The sequence below is a fragment of the Dama dama genome, chromosome 19 (genome assembly GCF_033118175.1).
Source record: "Dama dama isolate Ldn47 chromosome 19, ASM3311817v1, whole genome shotgun sequence".
Lineage (NCBI taxonomy): Eukaryota > Metazoa > Chordata > Mammalia > Artiodactyla > Cervidae > Dama > Dama dama.
The window spans coordinates 84,687,269-84,707,380 of NC_083699.1; the positions used below are offsets into that span (position 1 = coordinate 84,687,269).

The window sequence follows — 20,112 nt, forward strand, 5'->3', positions numbered from 1 at the left end:
CAGTGTTACCTCCTCTTGTCCCTCACAGGCTTCTTAAAACAAGAGCATCATCTTACACCAACGCTTTCACATATTTTAACAGAAAAAAATGTATTGAACTTCCTTACCAGGTCAATAACCATGGTGTCTTCAAATTCTTCGTTCATATCTTCTAACTGGCTTCGGGATGACATCATCACATCTTCAAAGATGGGCTCAGCATCTTCCTCCATGAGACCCCGACTGAAATGAAAAGATACAGTCAGAAAGCTGTTCAGACTCATAGAACCTGGAATCCTGACTCTTATATTGGGTTTGCGAACCAGTTAAAGCACCTTCTAGTAACAACCAACAGATTGCACAAATTATGCTATTGAACTCAGGTAATTAAGGATCATTCATTTGGTTCACTCAAGATCTCATCTCAGTTCATCAGAAGGAAGTTAAATGCAATAACCATATTACTAGCTAACTATGTACACAAATTCCCACAGAACTCTTAAGTGATTAGTACCATTATTATCTCAAATTTACAAATGAGGAACTGGAGGCACAGAGGTTTTAGAGCTTACCCAAGACCACACAGCTGATAAGGGACAGCACTAGGATTTAAATGCTGAACGCATTAAGAGCCCATGCCCTCCATTCCTATCCTACACAGCATAGCATATTTGAATTATGATTTTAACTCCTAAGACTAAACTTCAGAGAAATCCAAGTCATCACACAAAATGACCATCATCACACAGTCATCATGTTCTTATGGCACTTGACGGAACACTTACACGGCATGCCTCACTCCAGTTCTCACTTTCATGTAGTTCATTCCTGTTCTGTCCTTCCGATTTAAGTCTTCTAATTTCGGCTGGCCTAACCAAGAGATCTGCATCTGAGGACTAAGAGAGGGTAGTGTTATTCATTTTGTGGCAGCAAAAGAGGGGTTTAGGTAATCAGTCCCATGCTAAGAAGGCATAGTTGGTTGGTCTAATCCCCATGTAAGGGGAGTTTGCTGGATATATTCCAGGGTCAAGGTTGACATCATCATCAAAGGACCTGTTTTGGCAGAAATGGTAGTAAGCTGGAGATCCCTAAGTCCCCAAGAGCAGTTGGCTGTGGCAGCTAGTTGTTAGGTGTGAAGGCAATCGGAATATGTCATCCCCAGATATGCCTCTTTGAGACAGAAATTATTTTGAGCTGAAGGCAATTAAGCAGCAGCAAAATACAAAAAAGTTCCCCTTTTCATCCTAAAAGGGTAGGAAATAAATTATCCTTTTACTGGAGATAGACTCTGATGAGCCCAGAGATGGAACCAGAGGAACCTGCAAACAAACCTTGCTAAACAAATGCTCATTCTTCCTGGTTAAGATGAGGACTGACTAGCCCTGATGTGACCACCCCTAGTCCAAACTCATGTGTCTTGTCATTTCTTTACAAATGCACTGTTTCTTTGTCTAAAAGGCTTAAAAGCTTCCTACTCTGGTTACTTCTTCAGGTCTTCCTTCTCTTGTGAAGGCTCCCCTGTATATGTAAAAATTTAATAACATTTTTATACTTTTCCCCTGTTAATCTGTCTTTGTCAGTTTAATTTTTAGACTGAGACAGGGGCTCTACGAGGGTTGAGGAAAACTTTTTCCTCCCCTATTAGGTGCTTAAATTATCAGCTTAATTCCCCAAATCCCTACTAAACAAGAATGCTTCTCAGACTCCTGTATCCAGCTGCTACACTACTTACAAGTATTCCTAGCTGGACACTCAGTCCCCTGAGGGAAAGGAATGATGCTGGCTTGGTGGCTCAGAGCTCTCCAGAGTCGAACAAGGAAGGGTAGACCACATTTTTTCTCATTCCTTCTGAGGAAGTTTGGAGTCAGGTACATGCTGGGCCAAATCTTCACCTGCACTCTATCCTTCCTGAAACATGGACACTTGCATACATATGCTTCTTGAGAATTTCATAGGATGCAAACTTGGATGGGATGACTTTTTGGTTGCTAAAATCTGCCACATGAAGTTCTCTCAAAGCAGCTGCCTTTGTATCATGTGAGGCTACCACCTTGATTCAACCTATAAAACTATAGCAGGAAAAAGAAGACAGGCCATAGCCAGGAGGGCCTGACATGGTATAAAGTCAGGAAAGCAAGGTGGGCTGCTCAAATAAAAGACTCCCCACTGCCCAAGGAAGTGCAGTAGGAATGTTGGTCATAAGACAAACTCCCCTCTAAGACTGCTCAGTTATGCAGGAGCTGACAATAATTATCCTTTCAGCTTTGAAGACGGCAGATCTTCAGAGAAAAGATTCCTTATGAAAACCCAAGATCTGAATACTTCTAACACTTCTAACCTTCCTCTTTCCAACCTGCTAAGTTTGTCGAGTTCAAGTGAGAATTCTTTTCTCCATCAGAATAACACAGAATTACTCTAAATGAATAGAAACACAAGTGGAGCTTAGAGACTCTCAAATTTGAATGGAAAAATAACAAAGAAAAAGTTAAGGTTTTCACAGCAAAAGTCATGCCATCACCCTGACTTTTCTGTGATTTGCAGAGCCATGGTACCAGAAAACACTTTAATCTCTGGTGTGGGAAAAGGTAAGAGCTTGATTCTCTTTTACAGAAAGAGCAACTATTCTCAGAATTTATCACCACTTTATAAGATATTATATATTTTATAATATAAGTTATTTAGTCTCTTGGTGGTTTTGTTTTCTCATGAATTGAGAAAAGAATATGCTCAGATAAAATAATTCTCCTTACTTTAACAGTTAAAGATTTATGCAAGAAAACCATTTTTTACTACTCACTTGTGTAAAAAGTCGGGCTCAGAGCCATGTTCAGACTCAGGCTCCTGAATCTGTTCTCCCATGGGCCGGCTGTTCTCCCGCAGGACGGTGGAAGTGAGCTGTGGTGCGGGCAGGGGGCCAGGAGTCTGAATCATGGTGTCAGTCCTGTTCAGCCACGTATTATCCAGGCTTTCATCTGTAAAATTCCAGTTGGAGTCACAGAATGTCAGTGGGTGGAATGAACTCTGGTAGAAGTTACAGCACACACTCAAAGAGCATGGCTCTGGAGTAGACTGCATAGGCTTGAATTCCAGTTACACCACTCACTCGTGTGACTTTCTGTAAGCTATTAAATTTCCAAAATTCAACCCTCTCATATACAAAATGGAACATCAGTAACTGCCCTCCCAACTGTAAGGATTAAATGAGGTGATGTATATAATCAGCAAATAAATGTTAGCTATCCTACATTATCATCTCTTCCAAGTCCCTCCACCTCCACAGAGAAGACTGTAGCCAGCCAGAGACCCCTCTACCTTCCTTTGCTCAAGCAATAAAGGGCCTATTTGTTGGGTCTTACAGGCGCCGCAAGCAGCAGCACTGAAAGTCTGGCTTCACTGAGAAATCAGCAAGTCCTATTACACAATTATGCTCTGGTCACCTGGCAAGAAACTCTCTGCCAAGTTACACTTCTAGGGCTGGATTGAGGGTCTGTTTTCACACCCTTAACTTTGACCTCTTTAGGGAAGTCTTCCCTGGTCACCCTGCTTGGCCCCCACTTACCATTCTTTTTTAGCTTCTAGAGGAAACAGAATCATTCTTGCTCCCTTACGGCTTAATTTTATATACTGTCCTGGCAGTGATCTGTAATGTGCATTCACTATCTCTGTAATCAGATTTAAGTTTCTTCAAGAGACCAGGAACTATTTTTTCCTTCTTCTAAAGATCATTTATGGGATCGGGATGGGGAATACATGTAAATCCATAGCTGATTCATGTCAATGTATGACAAAACCCACTACAATATTGTAAAGTAATTAGCCTCCAAATAATAAAAATAAATGAAAAAAAAAATAAAATAAAGATCATTTATAAAGACTTGAACAGATTAAATCACTATTTATAGCATCATTTGCATATCTAAATTCTGATAAAATACCATGTAATTATAAAGTTCTACCTATAAAATTCTAAATTACATTTGATCCTTGAACTATATAGTTTGAACTGTTGGGTCCATTTAAACATGGATTTCAAAAAATAAATATGTATTCCAGTGCTATATGCTTCACGGTTGGCTGAATCCATGGATACAGAACCATGTATATGGCCTGTAAAGTTAGATATGGATTTTCAACTATGTAGGTGGCTGCTCCTCCTCATCCCATTGGTTCAAAGTCAACTGCATTTTCTTGTGTCAGAAGAATTTTACCACAAGATATATTACGAAGTTTTCCTACCCCATTAAGTCAGAGAGACAATGTGCACGTGAGGCTTCTCTTTAGCCATCAAGCATTCTATTGCCCTCAGCTTTTCTAAAATTTTCTCAGATGCATGTATGTTCTAGATAAGCTTTTCTGTTCCTGGAAATATCTATCTACTATCTGGTTAAAGTCATTCCACTGATCTGAAGCTCACTACCAAATCTCTTCTAAGTCAGCCAAGATTACATCTTTTATTCATATCACTTTCATTCAACATTTAATTCAAAACTGTTATTCTCTGCTGCATTTAAAATTTGATGACCATAGGAATGGTTTCATTTAGGTTTTTTAACTTGGTAAACCATCTTTCCTGACCTGCCTCTTGAGAAACCTGTATGCAGGTCAGGAAGCAACAGTTAGAACTGGACGTGGAAGAACAGACTGGTTCCAAATAGGAAAAGGAGTACGTCAAGGCTGTATATTGTCACCCTGCTTATTTAACTTATATGCAGAGTACATCATGAGAAACACTAGGCTGGAGGAAGCACAAGCTGGAATCAAGATTGCCGGGAGAAATATCAATAACCTCAGATATGCAGATGACATCACCCTGATGGCAGAAAGTGAAGAGGAACTAAAAAGCCTCATGATGAAAATGAAAGAGAAGAGTGAAAAAGTTGGCTTAAAGCTCAACATTCAGAAAACTAAGATCATGCCATCCAGTCCCATCACTTTATGGCAAATAGATGGGGAAACAGTGGAAACAGTAGCTGACTATATTTTTCTGGGCTCCAAAATCACTGCAGATGGTGACTGAAGCCATGAAATTTAAAGACGCTTACTCCTTGGAAGAAAACTTATGACCAATCTAGACAGCATATTAAAAAGCAGAGACATTACGTGGTCCACAAAGGTCCATCTAGTCAAGGCTATGGTTTTTCCAGTGGTCATGTATGGATGTGAGAGTTGGACTATAAAGAAAGCTGAGTGCAGAAGAATTGATGCTTTTGAACTGTGGTGTTGGAGAAGACTCTTGAGAGTCCCTTGGACTGCAAGGAGATCCAACCAGTCCATCCTAAAGGAGATCAGTCTTGGGTGTTCATTGGAAGGACTGAAGCTGAAGCTGAAACTCCAATACTTTGGCCACCTGATGTTAAGAGCTGACTCATTTGAAAGACCCTGATGCTGGGAAAGATTGAGGGCAGGAGGAGAAGGGGACGACAGAGGATGAGATGGTTGGATGGCACCACCGACTCAATGGACATGGGTTTGGGTGGACTCTGGGAGTTGGTGATGGACAGGGAGGCCTGGCGTGCTGTGGTTCATGGGGTTGCAGAGTCGGACACGACTGAGTGACTGAACTGAACCATCTTTCAGCTTTCTACTACATGTCATCTCCAAAAACATCTTCCCGGATCCATTAAGAGTTTGGTCACTCCCTGTATGTTTCCAGAGAACCTTTTTGGCCCATCAGAGTACTCACCATTCTGAACTGAAACTGCCTGCTTCTGTCTCCCTTTCTGTAGTGTGAACTCTTTTTTAATACCAAATCCCCAGCATCTAGCACAGTTCTTAGGATCAGTCAGTTCAGTTAAGTTCAGTCGCTCAGTCGTGTCCAACTCTTTGGAAGTGTCTTTTAATTTCATGGCTGCAATCACCATCTGCAGTGATTTTGGAGCCCAGAAAAATATAGTCAGCTACTGTTTCCACTGTTTCCCCATCTATTTGCCATGAAGTGATGGGACCGGATGCCATGATCTTAGTTTTCTGAATGTTGAGCTTTAAGCCAACATTTTCACTCTCCTTTTTCACTTTTATCAAGAGGCTTTTTAGTTCCTCTTCACTTGATGGTGCTTGGTAAATATTTACTGAATAAAAGCATAACTTCAGGTAGAATTTATTCTTCTTGAAGAGATCCTTCCAACCCCTCAAGATTCCTCAATGAGAACACTTCTTGCAAAGCTCTCTCATCTTCATCCCAAACTGATGAAACCCTATTGCTTAAGGGTTCTGGACACCTAACCTACCTTAGTCACTTGGTAAATCTGAAACTGATACAGAGAAAGATTTTCTTTTTTTGCAATTAAATGGTTACCAAACTGGGTTATCTGGCCCACATAGACCTCTCTGTTCTGAGCACACTAATGACTAACTCTCCATTAGTGTGTAGATAAGTGGGTATCTAAATTCTCTAGCCCTTTGTTTCTTCTCTGTAAAATCTGGGTAATAGTGCTGAACTCAGAACTGATTTATGAAACATCAATACAGCATTCATTATGTGCCAGGAACTGACCTAAGTGCTTTACAAACATTGGTCAAATAAATGATTAAGTGATAGAATGTAAGTACATAGCAAGGATTTGATGAATGCTGGCTCATAAATGCATACTACACCTAAGAAAAGCTGTGAGCAGAAAAAAAGTCCAGATAGATGAATAGATGTGAGGTGCCCAGATAAAGACATTTTCAAGAGGAAATGACTGAAATCATTCTTAGAGAAAAGTTGAGGCTCCTATACTGTAAAGATAGGGTTCTGTTATTTTCATTTTCTGGACCAAAAAGATGTTAAGTCCTAAAGTTGAAACTTGAAAGGAAATCTTAAACTTTAACATTAATTTTGTATTTTCAAATCTTTTTATTCTCTTTGAAATACACTTTCAGCCTAACCCACTGACTAATGCTAGATGAAGGGGAATACTATACGATGACCACATCTGAACAATGGCAGCGAACGTTTATCAGACGATGCCTTTGTGTCAAGCTCTGTGCTAGGTGATCACTGTCTGCGTACTGAGTTTTTTACTTAAGAGTATTTCACTGAATATTCACAACCGCCAACAGGACAAGTACTCAGATCGTACTTCATCTGCTCAGTGACTGAGGCTCATAGAAATTCAAGAACATGCTCAAAGGTTATACAGCTGAAAAACGAGAAAGCCAGGTCTGTATTCTATCTAGAACTCTGAATTTAGAGTTTGTGCTCTTCATCAATAGTTAATACCACCTCCTCAATGATGAAAGAAACATTAGACTTAAATTCTAATTAATTCTGCTACAGATTTCAGCAAAGTCTTTGATGAGTCACTGTTTTTAAGTTAGCAGAAGTAAAAAGAAATTTGTAAAAAGAAGCATGTTGCAGTCTTGCTTTGGAGAAATTTTATTAGGAGAATCATGGAGATGGAAGAAGATTATTTGAGGAAATAAGCATTTTTACTTTGCGTTTTCTCTTAGTTTAAGAATAATCGTTAAAAAAAAAAAAAAAAAAAAAAGAATAATCCTTTGGGATTCCCTGGCGGCTCAGATGGTAAAGAATCCTCCTGCAATGCAGGAGACCTGGGTTTGCTCCCTGGGTTGGGAAGATCCCCTGGAGAAAGGAAGGGTTACCCACTCTAGTATATTACGGCCTGGAGAATGCCATGGACAGAGGAGCCTGGCAGGCTACAGTCCATGGAGCTGCAAAGTATCGGACACAACTGAGTGACCTTCACACTTTTAATAGCAATCTTTAGTCTTTTGGAATATAGGAATTTCTACTCTTGATCACATTTTCACAACAATTCTCCCCATTCCCCATAGCCTATGAGTAATCTAGATCTATGAGGTCTAGATCTAAAACTAGATCTGACCATCACTATTTTAATATCCAAAAATAGACTTTCCAACCAAGCAGTGGAAATGGAAAGTTGTTCTGGTATATTCAATGTGTTGTAGAGTTCTACCCTCAACTTACCAGAATCTCTCCTATATTAGGATGCATGTTGATAGAATAACATTATGACTGTCTTATTTTAAACTTTAATGTATTAGAGGTCTATGGTAAGGGGATCAATTTTGTAAACCTTCTTGTCTCCTTTATTTCTCTGTACTTACCATCTTCCTGTGTTCAATGCTTTTTCAGCTTCTTTTTCCTTGACCCTCTTCTGCTTGACTTTTGTCTATTCTAACCTTCATGCCTACACCTCTCTCAGTGTGTATGGAACACACAAGGAAATAATGTGCTTAACAGTATTATCTTGCTTCAACAGAGTATTCACCGCTTTATTTATCGTGACAGGCACATTATCTGCCTCACACCATAAAGGCACACTTACCTTCTACTCGTTTTTTGTGAAGTGGAGGTCGTCCTTTCTTATTCCTTACTGAGGAGGTTTTGCTGCTGCTACTTCCACTGTTCACAGACATTCTATCATCTTCACCACCAGTGACTAAAGAATTTCTATAGGAGATGAGTGGAAGCCATACATCCTCCCTCCTTTCCATCATTTGTTCCGTAAGGAATTTTTCTAGGTATGAGTGACTAGAAACAGAACAGAAGCAGTCATTTTTATGGAAGCAGTTCATTTAATTTTTTTCATAACTTGAAGCTCTCTTCTCTCTCTGAATAATCCTTAAAGATACACATTAAACTGTTCACAGTGGTTACCTTTAGAAACACAGGGATTGAGAATTTAAGATTTTGCTTCACATTATCTCTGGAATAAGCAATGTATTACTAAAGGGTATGCGTGTTTCTTCCTTTATTCCTTTTTTTGTTTGTTTTTAAATACCAGTGTTCAAAAAAAACAAATCAGAAGTTTGGCTCAAAAAGGATACTGATTCTCTTTTAAAATGTTTAAACAGGGCAGGATTTCTAAAATGGTAGAGTGTGGAGAGTGGCATACCCCGTCCCCAACAAAACCACCTTTTTGCTAGTAGATGTTGAGAGTGGGGGACACTAGGGGGTCTATGGGATGGGAACTGTCTGTACCTTCCCCTCACATTTGCTATGAACCTGAGTGAGTGAAGTCGCTCAGTCGTGTCCAACTCTTTGCGACCCCATGGATTGTAGCTTTCCAGGCAAGAGTACTGGAGTTGGTTGCCACTTCCTTCTCCAAGAATTATAATGGTGTCATGATAAAAACCACTTGTCCTGCAACGTGCAACTTACACAGTCTTTTTGTCTTGCCGAAGAAGCTTAGATGAAAATTCACTTAGCACTTCCAGGAAAGCGAGATTGGGAGGCGGGTATTCTTGTCCTTTCTGATTTTGGTATTTAAAGGCAAATTCTACGACATCCCAGTATTTATTTTATTTAACTTTACTTTTTTAGAGCAACCTAAAACTGCTCTAAAAAAGTAAAGTTAAATAAAATAAATACTTTATATCACATGTTTCCCTCTTGGTCTACAAGACTATACATGGCCCAAGGCTGCCCTTCTCAGGAGCAATCAGGGAGGAAGCTTCTAAGCTGCTGGTCTCCTGACTGACTCTGGGGCAAAGTAAACAACCTGAACTGTGATAGCAGCTTTTAAAAGTCACACCCATATCCAACAGTAAAAGGTAAAAATCTAACTAGGAGGTTTAAGCACAACCTTTGAGAGGCTAATACAGGTTAAATGATAAAAAAACAAAGAACAAAGATCTGAGTAGGGACAGTAGAGTCTGCATAACGGAGAGAAACAGACCTCACAGAGTTTGCTGATGCAAGTCTCTAAACAAATAAACAACCAAGTAACCAATAACATCCATCGCTAGGGAGATGAAGCATAAGCATCATGAGTAGATACATTATTATCTCATGGTATATCCTATGTGCAATACGTTATCTAAAATGGTCACTTTTCAACAAAAAATTATGAGACATGCAAAGAAATAGGGAAATGTAACCCATATATAGGAAAAAAAAAAAAAGCAAGCAACAGAAAACTTGGCCCAAAACAGTGCAAAGCAATTATTATACATGTATTCAAAGAACTAAAGAAAATAATGTCTAAAGAATTAAAAGTAAGCCCCATAAGAACACTATTTCTCATTAAATAGAGAACATGAATAGAAAGATAGAAATGATAAAGAACCAAATGGAAATTCTGGAGTACAACAATGGAAATTAAAAATTCATTAAACGTGCTCAACAGATTTGAGCTGGCAGAAGAGAAGTCAATAATCTTGATCATGTATCAATAGAGATTATGTAATCTGAAGAGCAGAAAGAAAAAAAAATGAAGAAAAATGAACAGTGCCTGAGAGAAATGTGGGATATCATTAAACACACTGATATGTGTAATGGGAGTACCAGAAGAAAGGTGTAGAAGCAAATCTGAAGAAATACGGTAATAACTTCAGAATTTGATGAAAAACAATCAACACATCCTCAAAGCTCAACAAACTCTAAGCAGTATAAATACAAAGAGATCCACAACGAGACGCATCACAATGAAAATACTGAACGCCAAAGATTAAAGAAATCTAGAAAGTAGTTAGAGAATAGTAATTGATTACAAACAAGGGAACGCCAATAAATTTAAAAGCTGACTTCTCATCAGACACAGTAAAGGCCAGAAGGCAGCAGGATTACACAGTCAATATGCTGGAAGTAAAACACTATCAAACAAGAATCTTGTATCTAAGAAACTATACTTCAAAGGTAAGGAGTAAATAAAAACACTCTCAGATGAACAAAAGTGTATACAGAATTTGCTGGTGGCTGACTTGCCTTACAAGAAATACTAAAGACAGTTCTTCAGGCTAAAAACAAATCACATCAGAAAGTAATCTGAATTTACATGAAAAAACTATGAGTGTGGAAGAGTAATTACCAGGTAGTCATAAAGAACAATATAATTGCCTACTTATCTTTTCATTGATTTAAAAAGCAACTGTATAAAACAATATGCACTACTGTGCTTTTGGGCCAATAACAGAAATGTATATTTAACAACGTACACAAAAAAGTGGGTGATGGCAAAGATGTATTGGAGTAAGGAAATGATATGAGACAGAGATGGTATTTCACATCCACAACTAAGAAAGAACTGAAAAATATAATTAAGGACTGAAGGAATTAAAATGCTACACTAGAAAATATCTGTTTAATATAAAAGGAGGCAATAAAAGAGGGAAAAATCAAAGACAGACATATAGAAAACAAAGTATCATGGCAGAGACTGTTTTAAAACAAATAACATGATCTAATAACAAATAACATAACAAATAACCTCATTTCATTGCGCTTTGCTTTACTGCATTTTGCAGATACCTCAGTTTTTACAAATTGAAAGCTTGCATTAAGCCTGCATTGTCAGATGATGGTTAGTATTTTTAAGCAATAATGCGTTTTTAAAATGACGGTATGGACATTGTTTATAAGACATAATGCTATCATACACTTAATATACTACAGTAGAGTGTAAATACAACTTTTCTATGCACTCACTGACAAACCAAAAAATTCATGTGACTTTATTTATCACAATATTTATTTTCTTGTGGTGGTGAGGAACTGAACATGTAATATCTCTGAGGTATGCCTGTATGTGCTGTCTACAAGAAACATACTTCAGATTCAAAGGCAAAAAAGGTAGAAAGTGAAAGGATGGGGAAAGAAAGCTATACTATGCAAACAGTAACTAAAATAGAGCTGGGGTGGTTACACACTACTATCAGAAAAAATAGACTTTAAGACAAAAATTTTCTAGGGACAGAGAAGGTGGTGGAGTTAAGAGTCAGTCAATCCACCAGGGAGACATAACAATTATATATACAACCTAACAATAGAGTCCCAAAATATACATGAAGCAAAAACTGAGAACTGAAAGGAGAAATAACAATTCAATAAAAATAGTTGGAGACTTTAATACCCCACTTGCAGTAATGGACAGAACTAACAGAAAATAGAAGAAAATGTTATGAAGAAAACTATAAGCCAACTCGACTTTGATTTTATGGGAACAGGTCAAATACAAAATAAAACTAAACTATAACTAATATAAAACGAAAGAAGAAAGTGTCCCACAATGGTTAAGCTAGTGTTTACAGATCTTTGAATAAGAGAATAAGAAATCATTCCCACTTGCAAATTCTAGGGTACTGAAAGGTAAGCAAAGAAAAACTATATAAAAGTTTGAAAGAAAATTATAGTCCTTTAAACTATCAGAGCCTAAGTTATTAATGTAATGACATGATTAATTTCCTTCAAAAATTTTAACACTTAAAATTATAATGTGAGTGAAGTCACTCAGTCGTGTCCGACTCTTTGCGACCCCATGGATTGTAGCCTGCCAGGCTCCTCCGTCCATGGGATTTTCCAGGCAAGAGTACTGGAGTGGGTTGCCACTCCAAGTATAATTCTCCAAGAATTATAATGGTGTCATGATAAAAACCACTTGTCCTGCAACGTGCAACTTACACAGTCTTTTTGTCTTGCCGAAGAAGCTTAGATGAAAATTCACTTAGCACTTCCAGGAAAGCGAGATTGGGAGGCGGGTATTCTTGTCCTTTCTGATTTTGGTATTTAAAGGCAAATTCTATGCCATCTCTGAAATAAAAGAAGACATTGTCTTATTTTTCCAAATAGCTAGTATAGTTCTTCAACAGGCTAGAATTTAAAAAAAATAGTTGGGAAGGCAGCAAAATTATCACTGAAGGTAAAAATAAACTCAAATGGTAAAGTAATAATTTGCATGACAGTTGCATAATAATATTTCATTTTAGTATTTACACTGGAAAACAATTTATGTTGTGAAGTTATATTTTAAACTTACATTGTAAAAAATAAAAAATAGCTATGCAGCCACAAAGCTAAATTTCTGTGTAGCTTTTAGAGGTAACAGAATACCCTGGAAAGATACAGAGATTGTCAGAAAATTTGGTTCGTAGAGTTTTTGTAAGGTACTTAAGAAAATTTTTTTATTATTCCATTTTCAATAATGAAATGAGGATGCACAGTGTTTTTAAACATGTCTCCCACAACATTTTCTCACTGACAGAGTGACAAGAATATTTTGTTAAAATTTTCCTTGAAAAGTCTAACATTTGTTACTTTAAAAAATCGGTCAAATAATAGTTGTTTTTGGTAAGTTTCAGTAAACCAGATTGTGTATAACAGTGTTTATTTAGCTCACTCACTTGTGGAGTGTGGCAACTGCTTCTCGTGTCTTGATCTGGTCTAATCCGAATGTGAGGGCAAAGCGACGTGCCAATTCTTTAATACCACTGACATGGGCAGATGTCCTATCTAGGTTGGGCCCTTGCTCTTGAACAAGTTCATTAAACAACTGGTAGAAAGAAAAAAAGAGGAAAAAGTTCATAGCTAAGAAATATTTATTTACTGTTAGAATAGGTAATACAATTTAAAAAATATCTAAAAGCCATACGGTAAAATACGTATTTCCCTTCTTGTATTAACAGTAGCTACACTTTCCCCTTCTCCAAGTCATCTACTATTATCTACTATTTCTCAAGCTCATTTTTATGCTAGTTGTGTGATTACATGCAAACCAGAATTTATTTTTCTACCAAAAGGAACATATTTTGGGTTGGGGAAAATGTTTACAAAATATACTATGTATTCTTTTTGTTGTTTTCACAGGAATGGCAATATATAAAGTGCAGGGTTCAGAACTTTGTTTCTCACTCATTACATCTTAGACAAGAACATTATGTAAACGAAGATCATTAAGATATATGAAATGTTTTTTTCCCATCCAATGACAAAATACACAAAAAAGTTCTAAAACTGAGTGATGGGGTTTTATAATTACATACACATTACATGTATTGCATCAAAATAATAGAATCAAAACTCTGGAATACTAAAGAATATAAAAGCCATCGTCATTCTGCCACCAAAGTGAGACACTTACATGTATCTGCCGCCTCTTCTATTGTGAGAGACTGAACAGTCCAAGCTCTGATCTAAAGCCACTCCCTGCTTATGTACGGAATCTCACCGTCCTTTACCTACTTAATGGTTTGGTCCTGTGTACAGCTTTTTCCTGAATCATTAACTATTCCCTCTCTGTTAGATGCATGCATCTTAAAAAACAAACAATCCTAACTTCTTAATTCCATCTCCTCTGCCAATTACGGATGCATCTGTCACATTCTCTTTACACAATGATCCTGAGAAATACTGTTTATATTTGTTTTCTTTACTTCCTCACCTCCCAATCTCTCAATTCATTCTAGGCATACCATTTCATTGAAATAGCTCTTATCTTCTATTAGTTAAGTTGTCTACCTTTTTAGGTTTCTTTAGCAATAGACTGGTTTAAACTACTTACTCTGCCATGACTAGAAACAGCAGTTCTTCAAGAGATTTTCAAATTTATTCATGGGTAATTGTTTATAAATTATTAAACTTTAAACTGTTTTCAGAGACAGTTGTACACAATAGCCTTCAACTCTAAAATTTACATTTAAAATAAATACAAAGAATATATTTCACTGTATAAAATTCAGAGAATATCAAAGTAAAATTATTTTTTCTCTTTCCCATTATATATTCTTCTTCTCTCCAAAGGTAATCAATGTTAGGGTTAAAGTTTGAAAGTTTTTTAGACCAATTTAGACACATTAATATATTACACATACATAAAGTTTTAATTTTTGCTTATATGGTATTGTACTATATTTTGTCCTGAAACTTGCTGTTTTTCACTTAATATTTTGTCTTACAATTATTTCAGCTATTTCAGAATAAGTTTATTTTACTAGTCCTATGTTGATGAACATTTAGACTATTTAGAATTGTGCAATATTACACAGACTGTTGCAATAAAACTATCTTTCATATACACGGTTTTGTGCATACCTGAATGTATCTATGCAGATACCTAAGTAGGAAAAAACTGGTTCAAAAGGAATGTATATCTTAAACTTTGAAATATACTGCAAAATTATATTCTAACAAGGTAGGAGCAATTGCTTTCACAAGGGACCTTTTTCTTGCCATATCTTTAACAATCATTGGTATATCTATCATTTTAATTCATGCCAGTCTATTTGGCAGTGATAAATAACTCCCTTGTTTCAATTTGTATTATACTAATTATTAACGAAGTTATGTTTTTTCACATGTTTATTGCTTTTTAAGGAAAAGTTGCCTCTTCTGAAAAGTGGCTTTTTTCATTTGCTCACTTTTGTATGGGATTTGTTTACCTTTATTACAGATTTGTAGGATTTGCTCTGTATGATTAAAAATATTTTCTCATAATCTGTCATTGGTTTTTAAATTTTGTTCAGAGTGCTGGTTGATGTATAAATCTGTTTAAGCTTATATATATAATCAAATTTTTACATTGTCGCTTCTCTACTGGAGGACTTACCTACTCCAGTATATAAAAATATCCTTTTATATTCTTTTAAACTTAATTTTTAACATATATATATATGTATATATACATATATATATATGAAATCCACCCAGTAGTTATTATTTTGTCTACATGTTAGGTAGGGCTATTTATAGCCATTTCTCCAAATACATAGTCAATGGACCCATCACCTATTAAAAAGGAGCTGATCCTTTTCACACTGACCTTTATCAAAGGCTAAAAATATACATACATACAAACCTATAGCCACTACCATCCCTCATCTCTACTTTAATACTAGGCATTTACTAGGAATCTTCTTTAGGAAATACATGTGACATATTTTCTTATTTGGATACTACTGTTGCCCCTTCCCTTATTAAATACTTTTAAAATGTATTTTTATATTTGTTCTTTAAAAATGATCACTTTTTAAATATCCAATTTGGCATTTCATCTGGTCTAAGAGGAGATCACCTTAGGATTTCACCCATTTGAAATGTAAACTATAGGACTGTCTTCCTAAAGAAAAGACACATAGCACATCTTTGTACCAGAAAGTATCCATAGTAGTGTATTAATATAATGATCTAATTTAAATGAGGTGAGATAACTAGCATATTATAATAAACACATGCAGGTGCTCAATATTAATTCTACTCATTTCTTTTCCTTCAAATTTCTTACCTGCTGTAAACTGAGAATGAGGGTCTTGGCACACTGAATTTTATCAATCTGCCTTGTTTTACTCAATGTTTCCTTAATGATATCACCATAGTCGTTGTAATACTGTAAGGAAAAGAAACACAGCTTTAAAACTGCTGACATTTCATGAGATAAAGAACAGGCTGGTGAAAAAAACGGAAAGGTGAGTAAAGGCATGTTTGATTTTTCATGTTAAAAACCTAATGAGAGTTAAAAGATATTGTCTAATGTTAAAAAAATACACATTGGACATTTAAAATTATGAAATAAATAATAGAACTAGAAACCTGGGAAATTCAAAGAGGAGAAGTGATACATGTGAGCAAAATTACTCATTCTTTACAACATGGATTCAACAGACACCACTTGTCCAGATCAAGAAACAGAACTCTGATAGAAACATCTTGAAGAACTAAAACCTAAACAGTCAAAATTGCTTACTTCTGGGGAGAGGGCCTAAACAAAGGAAGGGTAAATTACAATAACAAATTTAACTTTTCATTAAATACTTTTGTGTACCCATTTCCCCCCACAATGTCTGTATTTTACTATTATATATAATATAAAAAATAAAAACAGTGATTTCTTCAACAGTGATTGGGAAAAATTCAACTAATTTTATAATTCAATTTTTTGACACAGGATTTAAGGAGTTTTCCTTGTGAGTAAATAATTAGGAGAAACTCTAAGACTATTAAATCTGGATGTTATTTCCAAACTAAAGTCTAAAACCTATAACCTATGTAAAGAAGTGAGTATATTAGCTTGACAATTGCATTTTATCTTCAAGAAGATGGGTATATTTCCATGATGCGAGGTGCCAAAAAAAAAAAAAAAGAAAGGAAAAAAAGGGAAAGCAAAAAAAGGGGAAATATCTCAAAAGAATCATCTTTTCAGTGCAATTAAAAATTATCTCAGTGCAGATAAAAAGAAAAAGATGTATGAGAACACTGAAGTAGTTCAACAGGTAGATCAACAAAAATTAAGATTTTTAATAATCACATAGAGAAATGAGGCAAAAAGCCAAATAGACAAGGATATATAAAGAATAGCAAACAGCGATTAAAATATTCATAAAAGATTAAAGCCTATAATGAACACAGGTGTCTAAAAACTGCTAAGGATGATAAAAGTTTGGATAAAGCCTATCTTGAACCCAAGACAGTACTACTGAAGGATGACAAGGGAAACCATGGTAAGCTCATATTCATCCAACCAAGTCCTGTTTAGATATTACTTTTGGAAGCCTGCCCTGGTTGCTCACTTAAGTGTCTATATATCTGTGCTTGCTTTGTAATTTATACATCTATCACCACAATAATCATGTTGAGGTTTTACATCTACTGGAAAGAGTTAAGCTTTAAGTTAGAGAAACCAAATGTCAGTTTTTGCTACTTTAATAGTTGTGTGATCTTTGAAAGTTACTTTGCCTCTCTGAGCCTTGATTTCCTTTTCCATAAATAATGATTTCCTAAATCACAGTTACTGCAGTCAACAAAGATAATATAAAAGCCTTAGAGCAGTCTCTCAAATATAAATGGCATAGAACATAGGCAGCTATTCATTATTAGCATGTTATATAATGTTTACATTTCAGTTTCTCTGTAATCTATAACTGCCTTAGTACAGAAATTATGTCTTATTTAAACCTCTGGCTACCAACATAGTACTCATCACATTGCAGTTGTCTAGTAAAATATTTACTTACTGTGTCATAACTAGAATGGAACTCAAACATGGACAAAGACACAAGTGAATCAATGGTATACACAATATTCTGAACATGGGCAAAATAAAATACTGTCTCTGACATAAAAACAAGGCAAAAATACATACACCGATAAGTATGCCTGTTAGGTTTTATCATAAAGATTTTTGAGGACTGCTTTTTTTGAGTGTCAGAAACAAAATGGAGCTTATGGGAAGAAGAACAGCCAGGAAGTCGGATACTTATCAGAATGGTGTAAAACCCTCGCATCTCCTTACCTCCTGCAGGAAAAAATCCCAAATTCTCACACAGCATGTAAGGTCTAACCTCATTTAATATCTTTAGATCTTACTTCTAGCTCCATTCTCATAAGCAATCTCTGTTGCTATGTCAAGTTACTTCCATTTTCCTCAATTTCCATTGTCTTTGTATAAGTAGTCCAATCTGCCTGAAAGCCCTTTTACTACTTCTTTCCTTGACTAATGAATGCTTCTCATCTCAGACTTAGTTCAAAAGGCATGTCTAATGGTTTTCATTAACCCTCATATTTCTTAAGAGTGTATCTATTTTATATATTTCCAGGAACCCCTAAACATATCTATTGTCTCCAGCTTTAGATCACTTTGGAGTAGGAATTTAAAAATCTTTGTTAACTTTAGTGCCTGGCAGGTAGCATGGTAGACACACATATAAACCTATCTGGAGAGATGTCATAGGGAAGAGAGAGAGTTTTCTTCTGTAAGAAGGGTCCATGGCCTTAAGAAAATAAAACAGCATTCTTTCTTATAAATGTAAGGAACTCCTACTTCATGGAATTGATATAATGGTATAGAGTGATAAAAAGCTCATAAAAAAGAGAAATTTTAAATATGTCAGAAAACCATCAATAATATTTAGGCAAAAGCTATCAATTTTAGCTTGCTCACTACTCTTTCATTTTTAGTTGCAAACTTCTAAGGCACTTAGGTGGAATAAGAAAAACAAGAATATGTAGCTACTATCTTAATCAATCAATAAATAAATGTCCTTGACCCATTAAAAAAGACTATGAAACTATACCTTCATGTAATGTTTAAAGATGTCTGCAGCTGCATGCATGTCAACAATATCATAGATGATAAGTTTGCTGAAGGCAGCAAGTAGGTTCCTTCTCTTGTGTAAGGCCTCAATTTTATTAGCTTCATCTTCTTCATCACCCTCTAACCACAGAAAATAAATTAGTTATGAACTTTGGCCCTTTATCCAAGGGAAAACATTGTAGACAATCTGTAGAAAAAATAACTAGGCTATAACTTTACAAATAGGTACAATTTAGTTTTAGATAGGATAAAAATTATTAGCTATACTGATTATCTTAGGGTGCTATACTTAGTTACATATTTATTAAACACTAGGCACTAAGGTTCTAGGAGATTATCATAGCAAAGACTAGTTAGAGAAGCAAACCATATATAGATTTTTTTCTCATACTTTTGTCATAACAATACTGTTGTCCTTTTACCTTTAAAATGCTGCCTTTTATCTGAATATTCCTTATGTGCTAATCTATTTCTACAGAGAAGAAATTTCCAGAAAAATTTAAGACACAGGGAAAAGTTTTCCTTTAGAAACATGTATGGGGAGTAATGGAAATTACATGAAGGAGTTAGTTTTCAGTTCTTGTCTTAAACATGGCTACATTATAAGCTGAGAAATAAAGTATATTTTGCAAACCATGTTATGTACATACACATTTTTTTAAAACAAATCATTATCAAATGTTTTCAAACAAGTACTGTTTATTCCTCATTTTTTAGATTCTCAGGTTTATCTATTTCTAATCCCCCCCAAAATATCTCCACAAGTATCTAGACAATAAAAGTTGACACAGTTGTTTCAAGTTCTGTACTGAGCCTCTCATGTCTTGGCCTGCCCTTATTTAGGGACAGTGTTCTTTTTCTCTTCTTCACATGTATATTCATAAAATAACTTATTCTCAACTTCTCTCTTCCCTTTCTATTCTCCCCTTCTCTCTTCCCTGGTCCTGCTGTGAAGCATCAATGCTTTTGGAAGTTGGAAATCTTTTTACTTAGGACAAATAGCAGGTAAAAAATACTGTCTCCTGAGATTAACATGAACTCAGAGATCCTTTTTTCACAGTCCAGTATTTTCTAAAATATTCTGTTAAATAAAGAACATTCCAATAGCACCAGGTAGATCTGTGGATTTGATATGCCACAGATCTTACTTAAGAGAGCTTAAATCATCTATTTCACAAATAACCTATTTTATATAGTATTTATTTATAATTATTTATATTCAGTCTTATTTTGCTAAGTTTTCATTCTGGAGGCTCAGAACAATTTTGACTGGTGAGGTTTCATAATATTGTTTTAGCATTTAGTATCTTAGAGTCACATTTTGTTAATTTAAGTAATATATGATCACTACTCAGGAACAGAAAGGAAT

The 20,112-nt window shown here is 35.7% G+C and overlaps 1 protein-coding gene across 2 annotated transcripts in view; it reads right to left on the minus strand.

Annotated features, from left to right (window-relative positions):
- The window catches only part of STAG1 (STAG1 cohesin complex component), a 504,547-nt gene that overhangs the window by 3,888 nt on the left and 480,547 nt on the right, over positions 1–20,112 (minus strand). The window contains exons 24-31 of one of the 2 annotated variants that reach the window (XM_061167656.1): positions 18,724–18,863; positions 15,939–16,040; positions 13,063–13,211; positions 12,344–12,472; positions 8,271–8,476; positions 2,777–2,951; positions 765–875; positions 108–222 (exon numbers count right to left, since the gene is read on the minus strand). In XM_061167656.1, the coding sequence (XP_061023639.1) occupies positions 108–222; positions 765–875; positions 2,777–2,951; positions 8,271–8,476; positions 12,344–12,472; positions 13,063–13,211; positions 15,939–16,040; positions 18,724–18,863 (1,127 nt within the window). Of the gene's footprint in view, positions 1–107; positions 223–764; positions 876–2,776; positions 2,952–8,270; positions 8,477–12,281; positions 12,473–13,062; positions 13,212–15,938; positions 16,041–18,723; positions 18,864–20,112 lie in introns of those variants that run through there. The other variant, XM_061167655.1, reaches the window with a different exon arrangement.